We start from the raw sequence: 17089 nt of genomic DNA, 5'->3' as shown, positions 1-17089 counted from the left end.
AGCTCCAAAAGGGTGACCAGCTGCAAAATAATAAATTTGGTTGTTATACTTCTTTCTTGTTCAGTGATGAATTAGTTTGAGTGTTTGTGTATATTTTCTGTTAGTTAAATTTACATAAATGTAAAAACAAAAGTTGAATAGTATGTGACCATTGCTGCAAAAGTGGTTCTCTTCTTCATGTCTGTGGGGACACTTTTGACAAATGGATGCCCCAAGACAGAACAGGTTGTTCCTCCTCGGCTGTATTATTAGGCACAAGAGTTATTAAATATTTGTAGATGCAGGATCGGTTCTCAAGGCCTTCACAGTCCTGCAGCGGAAACCCTTCAGGTACCCTGCCTTCCCCTGGGACAATTAGCCCTGGAACCTGGCACATCTCTTTCTCTTTGGAGGTACAGTCTTAGCAAATCATGTTCCTGGATGGCTGTGCCCTGTCACTAAGGGACCTGGGCTTTCGGGCATCAGGATTTATACTCAGCTCCTGATTACACAGCAATGGCCTCCCTGGCAGAGACCAGCCCTGCTGTGCATCTAAGGGACACTTGCAGCTTTCAGATGAAGAAGATAACTCAGAATTGATGAGAAATTCACCTTGGTTTTGCTTTTATAAGGTGTTTCCAGGGGGATGTTCAAAATGCCAGTTGGTATCCCTTTGGCTCCTGATCAGGGCGTGGGTACTTGGGGTGAGCTCAGAGCAGTGTCTTTCCCACCCAGGAAAGCATTTCAGTTTTATAACAGATAAAGCTGTGTCCACACAGGCCCATGGATAAGCTGGACCCCCCTTCCCCATTCTCTCATACTTTATTTTTCAAAGCTTCCAAGAGGAAAGGTTCTCTCTCTCTCTCTCTCTCTCTCTCTCTCTCTCTCTCTCTCTCTCTCACACACACACACACACACACACACACACACACACACACACACTATGGCATAACCACAGCACAAGATAGGAAAAGAACACAGCCATCCCAGGAGGTGACAAGCTACCAATTTAGGGCATGTCAGTAACAACATGACTGAGCAGGTAAATTGGTCATTATCTGAAGACTTCAGAACCACTTGGCCTTTCCTGGAAGTCACCTTGGTCAGCAAGTGGGCATGTAGGGTTTTTCCAGGCCAAGGATACAGACACCTATCCTGGCAAATGAGAACCCATCCTGGATCCATCAGGTCCTAGCCAGGAGAGAGGGGTCATGATGTAGCTGACAGAGATTTGGGAACTCTAGGGAATTTCTGCCTGAGACAGAATTGTATAAGGAAGGGCAGGGAGGCTACACATCCTATGCACACCGAGCATAAATGTTTATGGAATGAGGCCCAGCTGTAGCCCTAAAAGCTGCACCACAGATCTTTCCCCCAGAGAAGAAATCTGCAGGAAAAGGAACTGGGAGACCATGAGCCAGGGTCCTGGAGGAATCAAATCTCTGTACGGGGTGAACACGGAGCCCTGGGGGCCTGAGGGTGGAAAGTCCTGCCGGTCCTTAGGCCACCGGCAGACGACCTTCCTGTGGCCTGGTCTTATCCACATGTGCGGTTCGAGCTCTTGACACGTTTCCCCCACTTAGTGCTGATGCGATTCCTGAGGTTGAACTAGAAAACTACAAGTTTCTAATATTTGGTCAAAAGACAACAAGAGAAGCAGAAAGTGTTTGTTTCCTCAAAGGGTAGAAGAGCAGCCACTGTCCTGGAGAAGGAAGGCCCTCACAAGTGTTATTTAAAAAAAATAAATCTTTATTGTTGAAAGTATTACATATGTCCCCTTTTTTCCCCCATTGATCCACTCCAGCCCACTCCCAGCCACCCTCCCCCGCCTTAGGCCTTCACCACCCTATTGTCCGTGTCCATGGGTTATGCACATATGCAGGCAAGGTCTTTGGTTGATTACCTCCCACCCACCCGCCATCCCCCACCTTCCCTCTGAGATTCCACACTGTGTTCCATGCTTCCCTATCTCTGGATCCACTCTGTTCATCAGTTTCTTTTGTTAATTACATTCCATATATGAGTGATATCGTGTGATACTTGTCTTTCTCTGACTTATTTCACTTAGCATGATACTCTCCGGGTCCCTCCAGGCTGTCTCAAAGGGTAAGAGATCCTTCTTTTTTTACTGCTGCATAGTATTCCATGGTGTGAAGGGACCACAGCTTTTTATCCACTCACATACTGATGGACAGACAAGCGCTATTTTTAAAGACGACCAATTTCAGGGGCTGTAGCTCTGCCTGTATAAGTACCTTCAGCCTCTAGTCCCAGGAGTTCTGAGGGGCTGTCTCTGCTCCTGGCTCAAGTTCACAACACTGGAATGAACCTGTCCTCTGAGGAAGCAGGACTTGGGCATGTCCTTCAGTACCAGGGAGGGAGCTGGCCCTTCTCCCTTCTTCCACACTCAATAAGCTGGTGACGCTGCAAGATTTCTTAGTTCAAGAAGAAATGTTGGAGTCTGTATCTCATTGGAACTACTATAGAAAGTGAAAGAATCAAACCATCACTCCCAGGCTGAAAGAAAAATAATATTCAAACCTAGCATTTATTATTTACTAGAGGCCCAGCATATGAAATTGCGTGAGACCCAGACCCCCTGCTCCGCGAGACCCCAGATTCCCTCCCGCCTGCACCGCAGGACCCAGAAGTCCCGCCCTCAATGCACCTCCTGGTGAGTCCGGTTGTTGGTTGTTATGGTGTTACGGCCACAGGCCTTTTATAATATAGATAACAAATATTGTTTACCTAAATAGTCCTTGGGAAAAAGGTATCAGGGAGATAGTGTGGGGCTATTCTCTCTTCCCCTGGCATTCAAGGGACACCAATAAAAGCCTCCCAATATCCTCCTTCACCTCCGCTCAGGAGAAGCTGGCCCAGTGCACCCTGATGGCCTGGCTGCATCCTCACTGCTGAGGAAGAGGTTGCACTGCCAGCCTGGACACTCACTCACCCCTGACCTTGATGATGCCTGATGGTTTTTCTTGGCCTTGAGTGTTCTGCTGGATAACTAAGACCAGAGCTCCAGCTGTCAGGACAGGATATAACTGCAGCATAGAGTAGCATCTATGAGACTACCAGGAGCCACGTCTCAGTTTTCCCTCCTAGTGTCAGGGGTCCCAGTGGTCACCCTGCAACAAAATCTGGGGCTGACCAGGGAGCTATGAGCACAGTTTCTCTGGACTGGTCAGCAGAAAGAGTCCACCCCTGCCCTCCCCCATCTTCTGCCCAACCTCACCTCTCATTTTCTTTGCACAGCTCCATGTCCTGGATCCAGGCTCCAAGTTGCTCCTCAGGCTCTAGTTTGTAATTTCCTGCGGCCACCTGGAGCGGCATGGTCTCTGTCATTACTTTGTATTTTTGAGACCAGAGGGAAGGAGATGATGCAGATACAGCCTGGGTGGGGATACTGTAGGGGCTTTGTTGTAGGTAAAGAGTTGGGCAGGGAATGGGTTCCAGATCTTTGCTCACATGGGATCCTCCCTCCCCTCCAATTTCATCCAGGCCTTACCTGGGCTTAACAGCCCCTCCTCCAGGAAGTTATTCCTGATGCCAACTTTGTACCCCCAGCTACCAACTGGAGGGTCTCCCACTTCTCTGTTATCAGACTCTCCCAGTAAATGTAAGATGCAGGAGATGGAGCTAAGGAATGCTGTGCCTGGGGGTTGAGGGTCTCTCTCATTTCCTCTCTCCTCCCCTCCCCCATAGAGAGTGCCACAGCTGCTCACCTTGTTCTTTTTCAGGTGGTTGATCTCATTCCTCTGAAAGACAGACAGCCAAAGTCCATCAGAAAGAGTCCCTAGCCATGACTAGCCCCCTATGCCCCACCCCTCCTCCTGGTACACTACTGCCAGGTCCCAGGACAGGGCCTGACACACACAGGCCAGGCTCTGGTCTCCAGGTAAAAGAAAACATAGGAGCTGAGCCTCAGAGGTTTTATAGCTGACCCTCTCTGATGCCATGAGTGTGTGTGTGTGTATGTGTGTGTGTTGGGGGGCGTGTTGCTGAGGCCTCAGGCAGAAGGGACTACTAGGCCACGTATGTGCTTACTGTTTGGGAGGGGCCAGACCTCACTGTTCCCCTCTCTATGGGTAGCAAGTCAAGGAGAGGCTGAGTCCAGCTCAGACAAACTTCATTCAGACAGCTCTGTGCTTCACCAGTGATTTGGATGCATGTGTTATGTGGGCCCTCTGTTTAGTTATCACTAAGATGGCCATGACGCCTCAGCTCAGGTGAGCTGTGAGGCTCTCATGATGGAGGTTGTCCATATGCTGAGAGCTCAGGGCTCAGTATGAGGTTTTCTGTTCCAAAGTCTCCATCCTGGGAACGCCAGGCTCACCACCTCCGGATCATCCTCCATTCAGTGTCCCTGGAACCCTTCCTCCACAGACACACTCATCTTCTGCAGCCTCTTTTGGTCTCTGGAGGTTCTCACCAGGGTGGCACACCTGGAGAGCTGCTCCTGCCAGGGTTAAGGACAGGGTCAGTGAGGGCACACTCCCCTCACTACAATTCTGCCCTTCACTGCTGTGGGGAGCAGCTACAGTGTTTGGACAGGTTCAAGCCTTGGACTGATGAGAGGGCACAGTCCTCTCATTGCCATGTGCAAGTCCCAGCTTGGAGGGCAGGGCCCTCCCAGCACAATTATAGCCAACAGCTGTAGTTGTAAGCTGGAACCTATGGTCTGAACACGTGGCCCCACGTGCCTGAGTGATGTGGGCTTGATAGAGTTCAGGTGCATGTAGTTGAGTAGGATTGAAACCCACGAGAATGTTGTAAACTTCTTGACCACGCCCTTACTTTGCCTCGTGGCATCGGCTATAAAATAAAGACACGGCTTGTGGGTGTTGGCGCTCTCTCAGAGAAGCAGCGTCCCACCGGGACCCAGCTTTCATTCTCTTATCTGTCTTTTCTAAGCCTTTCAGCCGCCCCCACTCAGGTTCACCCGTGGCCGTGCTGGCGCGGCACACACTGCTGGCCTCAAACCCTGGATATCTGACCTGAGTCATCTGGTAACAATGCTACTCTGACCCCAGTATGATCGGATCCTAGAACAATCCTAGCTCCAACACTCATTCACTGAGTGGCCTTGGGTGACTTCTGGAAAGTGTGAGAAGTCATCCTTTGCCTCTCAGGAGCTCCTGAGGACTCAGTGTCATCTGACTCTCATCACCGCTCTCCCCTCACCCCTCCAGGAAGAGCTGGCACAAAGCTCCCCACACTCATCTCCTCACTTGAATCTCATCACCTCCTGGGAGGCCTGAGCACAAGATCATCCCTCCATTTCCCAGAGAAGGAGACCGAGATCCACAGAGGAGAGGCCACTCTGAGCCAGAGGCTGTGTCCCAGCTGCCTTCCCCTCACACACAGCCCCACCACTGACCAGAGCTCATCCTCTGGGCTCTCGAGCTGTGTCCACGCCCAGCTCCGGGATAAACCATGAATGGAGAGCGATAGACGGGGTATCCGAGGAGCCTGGTTCCATTCCCAGTGGAGTCTCTGCCCACTAGGCTGGAGCTGAGGCCATACCTAGTCTGCGCTTCCAAGGAATGCCCCAGGACATCCCCCTGCACAGCCGTCTTTTGTCATCCACTCAGTGACAGGACCTCTGAGAGACCACATCAGACTGACAGGTTAGGGAGTGACAGGACAATTTGCTTTCTAGTTTACATGAAGCTACTGACGTCCATTCAGTAAGAATCCATCAGTTTCCCAGGCACTTACTTCTCATAGACCACCTGGGGCATGAGCTATTGCCTATTAGGCACCAGGGGAAAGCCCAACTGTGACTAACAGTGACTGATACATGGGCACAGTGGGAAATCGCATGTCAGTCTCTGGTCCAGCAGTTTGGACCTGAGGCCAAGCAGTCCTTTTGTTCACCTGGCCCATGAGAATCCCCTGCAGTGTCCATTCTGGGGCAGGCAGGGTGTCCTCCCCTCGGAGGTATAGTGAAGGCAGAATGAGCAGCAGGAGCCTGGCTTCCTGAAGACAGCCTGGGCTGGTATAGAGCAAAAATGTACCCCATCCACCCCATAGCCTGGAAGCACCTAAGTGCCAGCAGGAGAGACCAGGATGGGGGCCATAGACCTGTTAGATCTACCTGGGCATGACCACATCCTCACCCCATTATCAGGACCTCCTGCCTCTCAAACTGCTCCCCCAACCTGTGCATAGTCATAACTCCCTCTTCCTGTTAATTGGGACAAGATTGGCTGGAAATTTTTTAGAGAAATCTTAAGTGACAAACTATCAAAGCTACAACCAGTCTGCCTTCCCTCTTCTTCCCCGACTGGCAGCCCCCACTCTACTTGGATGAGCTGTTTCTTGCTCAGGGAATTGTCTTTGCTACACAGTTTTTTAAATTTCCAGGAGCTCTTCTTGAAAAGGAAGGAAAGAAGAGAGGATGTTTAGGGATAATGTGTATGTGGAAGTGTAAATCCCTTTTATCTGAGAACCTAAAAGATTCAAACTGGCCCTAGCTGGTTTGGCTCAATGGGTAGAGCGTCAGCCAGCCAGGTTCGATTCCGGCCAAGGGCACATGCCTGGGTTGTGGGTTTGATCCCCAATAGGGGGCGTGCAGGAAGCAGCCAATCAATGATCCTCTCTCATCATTGATGTTTCTATCTTTCTCTCACTCTCCCTTCCTCTCTAAAATCAATAAAATATATTAAAAACTAGAGGCCCAGTGCATGATTGAATCATGCACATGTAGGGTCCCCTACACGCTTTCGCTTTCGATCCCGGTGGAGCTGGGTGCCTGTCCGCTGGTGCACCAGGCCTTTCAGAAGCCTCCAGGCACCCAGCTCCCCCGCTTTTGATGGTCTGCGGCGGGACGTGGGCTCGCTGCCCCAGAGGCCCCTTCTGTTCTGCAGCACAGCCATGGCGCAATCGGCTACCCCGGCCACCCCGAGTCCCACCCCCTGCGCCTCCCTCTGGCCCAATCGTGGGTGTAGCGGAGTGATGGTAATCTACATATTACCATTTTATTAGGTAGGATATTTTTTTTAAAAGATTCAAACTGCCTGGATTAGGGTTCTCACTAGGTTCCTCTGAGCAGAAAGGTCTCCCTAAGACTGGGGTGGGAGCTCTCATTGGTCACCTGGGCCTCCATTCCAATTTCTGTTCAGCAGCTCTTTTTTGACAAGTTTTGGTTTCAACTAGGCACAGGGTTCTGTTGTTATAAACACTTGATAAACAGACAGAAGTGGCCCTAGCCAGCCAGGCACCTCCCTCCCAACCTGCCAGCCCAGGCCACTTCCAGACTCGTCTCACCATTGGACCTCTGTTCTGGCTGTGTATGGTGCCGGACTGTTGGCAGGCTGACCTGGATTCCCAGGGCTCACTTGCTGCTTTGGGTGCCTATTGCTCTCTGGGAACCAGAGGACTAGCTGTCTTTAGCTCTACCCTCCCATCATCCCTTTGCAGGTACAGGTGGGTCCCTGTCACCTAGGCCCACAGGCAGCCAGAGCACCCACTCACCCACTAGGTCTGAAGACTGCAGTTCTCATGTCTACATCACCTGCCTGTGAACTTCCCAGGGTCCTGGCCCAGCCTCTCACCACTCTAGCCTTTGTCAGCACATGGAATTGCAAAGGTCCCATCATCAAGTCTTGCCTACCCCTCCTCTGGGAGAGACCCACCCATCACATAAGTGGCTCTTCACCAGGTGAACAGGAGACAGCTAAGTCCCACTGATGTTCTCTGGCTCCCCTGCAGGTGCCAGGCACAAAGGACTTTGAGACCACAGGAGGTGGGGTCAGTGGGAAGGGAAGATTTCAGAGGAGGTAGGATTGGATTTTTATATAAAAGGTAAAAAGAAAATCTTGTTACAGTATTTGTTGTAAAAAGTGAAAGCTACACTTGAGTATTATATTGAAGTATGTTTCTACTATAGCCTGGAAGTTGTGGTTTTGCTCTTCATTTCCTGTTAATTTAAATCAGACTCATTCCTTGCAAGTTTTGCAGAACCATTCGTTTATTTTAGGTGGGAGAAGGGCCAGCTCCCTCCCTGGACCTGAGGCACATGCCCAAGTCCCACTTCCTCGGAGGTCAGGTTCATTCCTGTGTTGTGAACCTGGGCCAGGAGCAGAGACAGCCCCGCAGAACTCCCGGGATTAGAGGTTGAAGGTACTTACACAGGCAGAGCTACAGCCCCTGAAATTGGGCGTCTTTAAAAATAGCACTTGTCAGGGCCACTTGCTGCCCCAGACAGTGGCTGCCTTTCTACACTTTGAGGAAAAAGAAACACTTTCTGCTTCCCTTGCTGAGGTATCTTTTGACTGCCAATTGGGGAATTGTAGTTTTTAAGGTCAAACTGGAATTCATCAGCACTAAATGGGAAAAATTGTAAAATAGATGAAAACATACAATGTAGGAAGGAAAAGGCCAGAGGAAGATTATTAGCCAAGAATATGAGGGCAGGCAGGACTCCACCCTGTCCCAAGGGCCCTGCAGTTGGCCTTTCACCTAGATTTGAACCGTCCTGGGAGAGAGCCTCTAGCCGCCCACCCCCTCAAGTCAGGGACAGTGTTCACTCCCCTCCTGCTGGCCCTGAGGAATGTGCTTTGGTTATGTCATGGGGGTGTAACCTTTGCAGTGGGTGGGCTGAAAGATGTAGCCTGGTGGGCAGGGGAGGAGGTGCAAGCAGGACTGATGTCCACAGGCAGCAGGAACACATCATTACCAATTGAACACTGCAGTGCTTCCAACCCTAGGGAAAGACACTGTCCTGAGCTCCCGTGAGCACTCTGGGGCTTTCCCCAGGATCAGGGCTCAAGGCCTAACAGCAGACCCAGTAGGGAGCCTCTGGGACAGACACAACCTCTAGCCCCGTGGTCGGCAAACTGCGGCTCGCGAGCCACATGCGGCTCTTTGGCCCCTTGAGTGGGGCTCTTCCACAAAATACCACGACCTGGGCAAGTCTATTTTGAAGTGGTGTTAGAAGTTTAAGTTTAAAAAATTTGGCTCTCAAAAGAAATTTCAATCGTTGTACTGTTGATATTTGGCTCTGTTGACTAATGAGTTTGCCGACCACTGCTCTAGCCTATCACTTTTTTTTCCAACCGATCCAGAATATATAGCTTGTAAAGGCAGGAGCAGGGTGAAATGTGGGGCAGCTGAGTTATCCCTTCCCCCATGATGGCTACAATTGTCACCTGTGCAGGGCCCAGTGACTGTGCAAGAAGACATAGGAGAGAGCAAAATGGTGCAAGTGATTGTTCAACCAGTGATTGTGAGGTGATATATATATTTTAAAATATTTTTTATTGATTTTTACAGAGAGGAATAGAGAGCTAGAAACGTCGAGAGAGAAACATCGACCAGCTGCCTCCTGCACACCCCCTACCGGGGATGTGCCCGCAACCAAGGTACATGCCCTTGACCGGAATTGAACCTGGGACCTTCCAGTCCGCAGGCCGATGCTCTATCCACTGAGCCAAACCGTTTTCGGCATGTGAGGTGATTATTGATGGCGTAATGGAACTTGGATAGTGTAGGGCTAATGTGCAAGGAATGACTGAATTGACATGCATGCAATGGTTGTTGACTTGCAGTGAGTGTGCAAGCACTGGCTCACAGTGGTGCAGGATGGGAGCTGGAAAGAGCAGAATGGTGAATAGAGGTTGGTAACCAGTAAAGTGTTCAGAGTGGCTCTTGCACAGGAGTGTGCAACAAGACACTGGTGAACAGCACACGGTGGCTGTGCAAAGTGAGTCTGTGAGCATTAGAAAAGCAGTTGTTAAATGCCACAGAGGGTGTGCTGGAGGAAAAGTTGGATGGAGTGAGATGCATGCACAGATTGGTTGTTGAGCTGCACATGGTGCGTGGGTAAAAGTTGACTGTGAATGGCAAACACTGGGTGTGCAAAGTGTGAGGTTGGAGAATGAGACCGTGACTTTTTAATTACACGGAGTGTGCAGTGATTAAATGGTAGAGGGCATGCAAACAGTGGATGTTGGTTGGTATAGGACGAATGTGCAAAGGATGGTTGCAGAATTACACAGTGATATGACTAGTTTAGTCACACGCTGTGGCAAAACACCCAGGAGCCCTAGCTGGTTTGGCTCAGTGGATAGTGTCAGCCTGCAGACCAAAGGGCCCCAGGTTCAAGTCTGGTCAAGGGCATGTACCTTGGTTGCAGACTCCTCCCCAGCCCGAGCCCTGGTTGGGGCTCATGCAGGAGGCAACCAATCGATGTGTTTCTCTCACATCAATATTTATCTGTCTTTCCCTCTCTCTAAAAATCAGTGGAAAAATATCCTCGGGTGAGGATTAAAAACAAACACAACACCCAGGGAATTGTATTGACTGAGTCAAATGGAAGAGCATGGGGGCAGGTGAGGACACCACGGGGGGTTACTGGATTGCCCGCAGTAACTGTGCAAGGAGACTGCTGAATGTCAGTGTGGGCGTGTTCAGAAGCGGGTGCTGGAGGAAGCAGTGATTGCTGAGTCCAAATGAACAAGCAGAGTGATTACACTGGTCACATTTATATGCCAATGTGGCAAGGCCACAGCGCCACTTGGTCAAACACCAGTGAGGATAATGCTGTCAAAGGTTTTAGAGGAGATTCATGCTTAACTCAGCAGACTGAGTAAAGCAGATGACCCTGCCATAATGTGGGTGGGCCTTGTCCAAGCAGTTGAGGTATTAAGAGCAAGGACCAAGGTTTATGAAGGAGCAATTTTGCCTCCAGACTGCAACACAGAAACCTTGCCCGAGCCCAGCCTTCTCTGCAGACTCACACTCATCAGCCCCATCTCTTTTCATTCAGCTTGGTTCCATTTCCCTGGAGAGCACTCATCCCATGACAGTGACACACAGGTGTGCCAGGCCCTGCCCCATTGCCCTCTCCCCTGCCCCCTGCAGGAAGGAGCTACCTGGACCCACTCTTGGGGGGAGGGGGCAGAGGTGTGCAGGGGATAGAAATTGGATGGTGCAGATAAGCTTGCAGAGGTTAAAATGTGTAACAGTGTGTAATAATTGATTTGCCTGGCACAGAAGAGATGTGCAAGGGTTGGGAAATGGATGGAAAGTGAGTGTGCAGAGTGGTTGTTGAATCAGTTTGCAAAGTGTGCAACAAGTAGGTGGATGGTGCAGAATGGATGTGCAAGGTGTGGAAGAGGCCTGGGCTCCATCTGGCCTGCAGGTAGATCTTAATCAGGGCCCTCTCACTGCTGGTTGGGAGCAAAGGGCTGTCCCTGAATGGAGTCTCTGAAGGGGAAGGTGTTGCTGCAGCAAGCAGAAGGGAGGCAACGGGTGTTCTGACTTGCCACTTACTGCCAGCAGGGCCTGAGTGTCCCCTGAATACAGTGCCTGTGATACCTGAAGGCTTGGCCTAGAGCACAGACCGGTATGACATCTCTGGCTCAGGACCTTGCCAAGGGGGGCCAGGGGCCAGTGGAGGAAAGGAGGGAGCTATTTAAACAGTGGTTCGAATGTGGGATAGACACAGGCCCTGCAGCATGGAGGTGCCTTGGGCCCCAGTCTCTACCCCACCCCAGGGGGCTTGCTTCCAGAGGAATCGGCGTGGACTTGGGGTGTGTGTGATGCTATTGTAGAGTGGGCCTGCAAAACAATCCATTGCCCTGTGCTGCTGTGGACGGGAAGCCCAACAGCTTGGTGCTGGTCTCGGCTAAGGGAGGGCTAGGGACACCAAGAAAAATCAGCCACATGCTGCTCACACTCCTGAGTCCCCAGCATACCCACAGCCTTGCCACAGGTCCAAGCTACCAACAACTCTCCACCCACCCCCTCACCAGTCTGAGTCCCCAGTCCGGCTGGGCCTCACAAGGACAAGGAACCTGGACCCTCTGGACAGGCACTGGAGTCTGGGATGCCAGGACAGTACCAGACCCTTAAGAGCAGGAACCATATCTGGGAGGCCACATGTCCCAGCCCACACAGAGGATGCAGCTTTATTTCTGGAAGGGACCCTGGAGCAGGGCCTCGAGGGTCCTTGTCAGGCTGCCAACTAACGCTCAGGGCGCACACGAAAGGGGCTCTGTGGTGGCCAGGGCCTCCTGCAGCTGCTGTAGGAGGTCCTCTGGCCGCGGCGAAAACTTGCTCGTGTCCACTCTCTGGAAGTCGGGGTTGACCACCACAGACGCCAGCACCTCAGCGATCCGGCTGATGTCAAAAATGGTGTGCTGGGGGCCCAGCCCAGAGCCCTCACCGCACTGCACTTCACCGGGGCCTATCTTCTTCACTAGGGGGAGCCTCCTTTCAGCAATGACCTTGAGGAAGTGGTAAAATTCTTCAAAATTAATTCCGGAGCAGGACTTCATGATGACCTGGAGCAGAGAGGAGAGGCCAGTGAGCTACTGCTCACCTGCAACTCCAGGCAAGTTTCTGCTGACTGTGGACAGAGTCCCAGCTGCCAAGGATCCCAAGCCATCGACCAGTCTTGGAGGATGGAGTCAGATACCTGGAGGCCAGCCAGTGATGGATTGGTCTGAGCCCCAGTGATCTGCCTCAGCCCCAGACTAACCCTCTTCCCAGCAGACCAGGTAGCCACCCCTCCCCCCACTGCAGCCCTGTCTCTGGTGAGCTCCCGCCAACCTCCCTCCCATGCCTTGGCCCCTCCCTGTCCCCAGTCTTGTCCGGGCCAAACACCCCACCTGGCAGTGGTGGTGCCAGTCTGGCATGGTGTCCCTCCACTCGCTGACCTCCTGCTGCACGGCACACAGCTCCTGCTGCAGGAAACGCCACGTGTTGGCCAGGTTACAGCCATTGATCCAGTTATGGTTGATGGAGATAGTGTCCTCCTGGAAGAGGCAGATTGCAGGCTGTCCTTACAATCCCACAGGGGCAGTGTCCCCTCCCCCATCCTGAGGTCCTCCCTGCCCTCCTCAGCTGAGAAAGGCTCTCCCTCGTATCTCCCAGTGGGTGTCAGCAGGTAAGAGGGAACCGAGTCTGGGACCACCTGAGTCCATAGCTAGTCCAGGGTGGGGCTCCCCAGGGGCCCTGGACAACCCTACTATGTGCAGACGAGGAAAGTAATGTGGAAGGGAGGGAGCCCTTAGCAGTGCTGTGTGGGTTCAACAAGCCTACACATGGGCCCAGCCTCACTATGGCCGGCCTTATCACACACCCGGGCTCTCCCAGAGGGACAACCTGCCAACTGTGGAGCCAGCAGGGACAGCCCAGCCCTCTCTCCTCAGGAAGCATCAAGAAAAGTCCAAGAGCAGGCTGAGGGTCCAGTCGAAAGGGGGTCAAGGCCAGCCTGATAAACCCCCCTGGCATGTCTCCGTGCCTGCCCGGACTACCTCTTGGGCACGTGGAGCAGGGTATGCCCACCCTACCAGATTGTGGACTTGGTGGTGCCACCCGCTGGGCACAAACACCATCTCGCCTGCCTCCTGCGTGACCTCCAGCACCCGGTGCAGGTGGCTATCCAGGAATTCAGGGGCGGTCACATCGTAGGGTAGGCCACCGTGGCTATCCCGCAGGGCTTCTTCTTGCCCTGGTGGGAAGAAGAGCCACTTTTTCCTCCCGCAGATGTTGACAGACCAGCTGTAGGAGCGGAGAATGTCGGCATGGAACGGCGACCTGTGAAGAGTCCCTGTTGGTGTCTCGTGGTCTGGGTGTGGGCTTTGGTTCTTCCAAATAGACTGGCCACACTCAGAGGCCCCAGATCCCCAGCGCTCACACCTATCTGTGAGCCACAGGGGTGAGCCAGACCTTCCCCACTTCCGAATATCCCGCTGGAGGGACACCGGTTCTGAGCAGAGCTATGGAAGAAGGAAATGGGCTTGGAAATGCCAGACCTGGCAGCTGACTCCATGGCCTGGCCAAGGGCAATCTCTCAGAGGCTCTGAGAGTGCAACATGGTTCAGGAGAGTGATCAGGGACAAGGTGCAGGGCAGTGGGTGGGAGCGGACACGGTTACCAGGTGCCAGCGGGCCCCATGTAGATGAAACGGTAGTCGTCCACATCCAGGGTGTCCCAGTACTCGTTGAGCCAGTCGGACGAGAAGTACACGGGCAGGGTGAATAAGTCCTCGGCAGAGGAGTACCTTCAGAGAGCAAGCGGCATGAGGATGCTGCCATCTCCACGCTCCCAAACCCAATGGGCACTGATATGGGGGCCCCTGAGCTGCCTTCCAGGGCCAGGACCAACTGCCAGGCTGAGTGGGGCCACCTCAGATGACCAGCCCTGGTCTGACCATCAGATGATCCTAGTTGAGCTCGCCCAAATACCTGAACCAGGGTGGTAAGTAGATGAGATGGCCGAGGGGTGCTGTGACAGGGTTAGACCAGCCATGGAGGTAGCAACCCACGCGCTCTGGGCCCTCCAGCACATGGTCCGGGATTTCAGACTGTTGGATTTCAGAGTTGGGTTCTAAACGCATCATTGGAATGACACGGTTTTCTGAAATTGTGGGTTGCTTTGGTGTTTTCACCCACACCAGTGACCTTGACTCTGTTGAGCAGACACAAGGCCACAGGCCCTGGCACAAGGACTGCCATGAACACCAAGGTCCTCTTCACCCTCAGCCTCTCAAATCCTTATTCCATTGGTGGATCCCCCAACCCAGCCATGGGCTCTCAAACACAGGAGCATGTCAAACCAGCCCAAGGGAGAATGCCGGGCAGGCTCACACCTCATGCTCAGTCAGAGGCCAGGAGAACCCAGTACCACCAAACCACTTGGAATTCCCCCAACACCATGCCTTGTGCACTGACTCCTGCCCATTCACACACCCTGCTCAGACAGTGCCTCCCGTGTCTGCCTAGCCCAGGCCTGCTCGGCTCTTTTCATTTTACTGTTGCCAGAACACTCAGTCAACACCTAATTTCAAACTAACAATAAAGTTTTTAGTACAAGTGTGCCCCATGCAATACTTGGGATATATTTACACCAAAAACAACAAACAAACAAACCCCCCCCCCCCCCCCCCGCCACACACCCGCCACACACACACACACACTCATTGCTTATCTGAAGCTCAAATCCACACTGCATAAGCATCAGGGCCTATGAGTGCCAGAAAGCCAGGGTCAGTGTCTGGTCACACCTTAACCACTGTCTACACAGAAAGTTCCATGCCCAATCCAAAGAGCTGTGGCAGGAACACTGAGGACATGCTATGGGTGCGGTGGGTGGGGGCTGGCGCTGGCGTGTTTCGTGTACTCTAGCAGTGGTCTTGGAATCACATGGGCCTGAGTTCTAGTCTCATTTTACCTTTTTGAGCCTGAGTTTCCACATCAGCAAAACAAGAATTCAATTTGTGCACGCATTCATCCAACTAACTACACCTTTGTGCCAGCTAAGGGGAGTCTGATTAGGATGGTTTCTGCTGGTGAAAAGCATGCCCCTGGGTGGGGGAAATGGAAACAAAACCAGAAGACCCCCTCAGAAAGCGGTCACAACAGTGAGAGTGAGATGTTTTCAGAACAGCATCGGTTTGAGCTCCCCAGGTGGAAGTGTGCAGGAGGGAGCAAAGAAAAGTCCTCTTTATAGTTGGTGCTGCTCAGCAGTGATGAGATTTTAAAAAAATATATTTTTATTGATTTTTAGAGAGAAAGGGAGAGGGAGAGATAGAAACATCAATGATGAGAGAGATCATTGATTGGCTGCTTCCTGCACACCCCCTACTGGGGATCGAGCCCGCAACCCAGGCATGTGCCCTTGGCTGGAATCGAACCTGGGACCCTTCAGTCCACAGGCCGAGCTCTATTCATTGAGCCAAACCAGCTAGGGCAGCAGTGATGAGATTTTAAGCAGGTGGGCCACAGCTTAAAGAGCAGTTGCACCTGAGTGAGCCTAGCAGTGGGGTGCAGGGCTCGGCAGGCAGCCAGTCAGGAGACTGGCAGCCCAACAGGCTGGACCTAGAGAAAGAGGGCTGGAAAGGGAGGCTGATTCCCAGGGGCATCTGAGCAGAGGAAGGCAGGCTGGGTGCTGCCAGTTAGATGGAAGTGGAGCCTTCAGCTCTGAGCAAATGTGACAAAGAGGTAATTCCCAGAGCCCACCTGCACCTCCACCAATCCCGCTTCTCCACAGCAGCCAACTGCGTGCACACCATGGGATGGCCACACTGTGCTGCAGAGCTGGATTTTTAAAAATACGGATTAAAATTCCTAACCAGGGAGATCCCCGGTGTGCAGCCAGGGCTCACTCAAGTCCGGAAAAAGCAGCGCCGTGGCCATTGCACCACACCTTTACCTGCACAGGTGCCAGTCTTTGAGGTAGAGACAGCCCCGTGGAGAGGAGTAGTCTCCCTGGATGAACTCTTTCCAGTAGCTGATGTAATCTTTGAGGGGCATGTGTTCTTTAGGGTTCGAGTTGTATTCCTGGACCCCGCAGTTTGCAACAGGTACAACTACATCTCCTGGAAAGGGAGGGTCAGGCACATACTTTCCTGAGTCCTCCAGCTTCTTCATTGTCTCTGATCCTGTCCACCCCTCCAACTCGCTGCTTATGCCGTCTCCGCATGAATTCCTTGGGGAGCCCACTGATGCCTTCTCCCCAAACCCTCAGTGGCTACCCGCATTTGCGCCCCTGGTGCTATGAAGGGAGTTTGGCAGGATGAGAGGAAGAGGACTCGGCTCTAGTCCTGTGCTTGCGCTCGCCCTCAGTCCTTACCATAATTCTGAAGCAGGTAATCGAAGTCGGGCTTCCCACCGGGTGTCACCCAGTGCTTCCTGCTGCCCCAGTCCTCAGTGAAGGCGCTGGAGAAAACACAGGGCACGTTGGGGAGCAGGTAACCCTTGAAGAAGTCCGTGTAGGAAAAGGAGTCGGGCTTCTCGATGAAGTCCACACGGTCCGGGGTCGGGCAGACCTTGCTGGGGAGACGCCCCCGGAGGCCTCGGAAATAGCTCTCGGCGAACACGCGCGTCTCCCTGTCCATGCCAGGCCAGGCTCTGCATCCATGGGGTGCGGGGCTGCTGAGGGCGGAGGGGATGGCTCAGGAGGGAACAAAGGGTTCTATCGGGGGATGGAGAAGTTTCGGGCGGGAGGATCGGGAGGGGAGGAGAGGGTCTACCGAGAGCTGAGGGGCCGGGGCGGGGGTGGGGTGCGGGGGCTTGGGAGGACGGAGGGCCAGTGCCGCCGCCGCCGGGAAAGGGCGGAAGCCGGAAGCCGGCCTCGGGCCTCCCACAGCCTT

At 52.8% G+C, this 17089-nt stretch overlaps 1 protein-coding gene across 3 annotated transcripts; it reads right to left on the bottom strand.

The window, feature by feature from the left end:
- Positions 1-11860: 11860 nt before the first annotated feature.
- On the bottom strand, positions 11861-16988 carry JMJD4 (jumonji domain containing 4). Of its 3 annotated transcripts, XM_054717166.1 has the most exons (7): positions 16766-16988; positions 16570-16655; positions 16150-16315; positions 13874-13999; positions 13287-13533; positions 12603-12749; positions 11861-12275 (listed from the first exon to the last, which is right to left on the bottom strand). In XM_054717166.1, the coding sequence occupies exons 1-7, from the start codon at positions 16855-16857 to the stop codon at positions 11964-11966; spliced, it is 1176 nt and encodes a 391-aa protein (XP_054573141.1). In that variant the 5' UTR covers positions 16858-16988; the 3' UTR covers positions 11861-11963. The 3 variants fall into 3 exon arrangements, with proteins under 3 accessions (XP_054573141.1, XP_028016291.2, XP_028016296.2); XM_028160490.2 differs by having other exon boundaries at positions 16570-16988; XM_028160495.2 differs by lacking the exon at positions 16150-16315 and having other exon boundaries at positions 13287-13447; positions 16570-16988.
- Between the last annotated feature and the right edge of the window lie 101 nt (positions 16989-17089).

This window comes from Eptesicus fuscus, chromosome 6 (genome assembly GCF_027574615.1).
Source record: "Eptesicus fuscus isolate TK198812 chromosome 6, DD_ASM_mEF_20220401, whole genome shotgun sequence".
Taxonomy (NCBI): Eukaryota; Metazoa; Chordata; class Mammalia; order Chiroptera; family Vespertilionidae; genus Eptesicus; species Eptesicus fuscus.
Note: the sequence above shows the minus strand (reverse complement) of the source record. Positions and strands in the feature narration are given on the sequence as shown.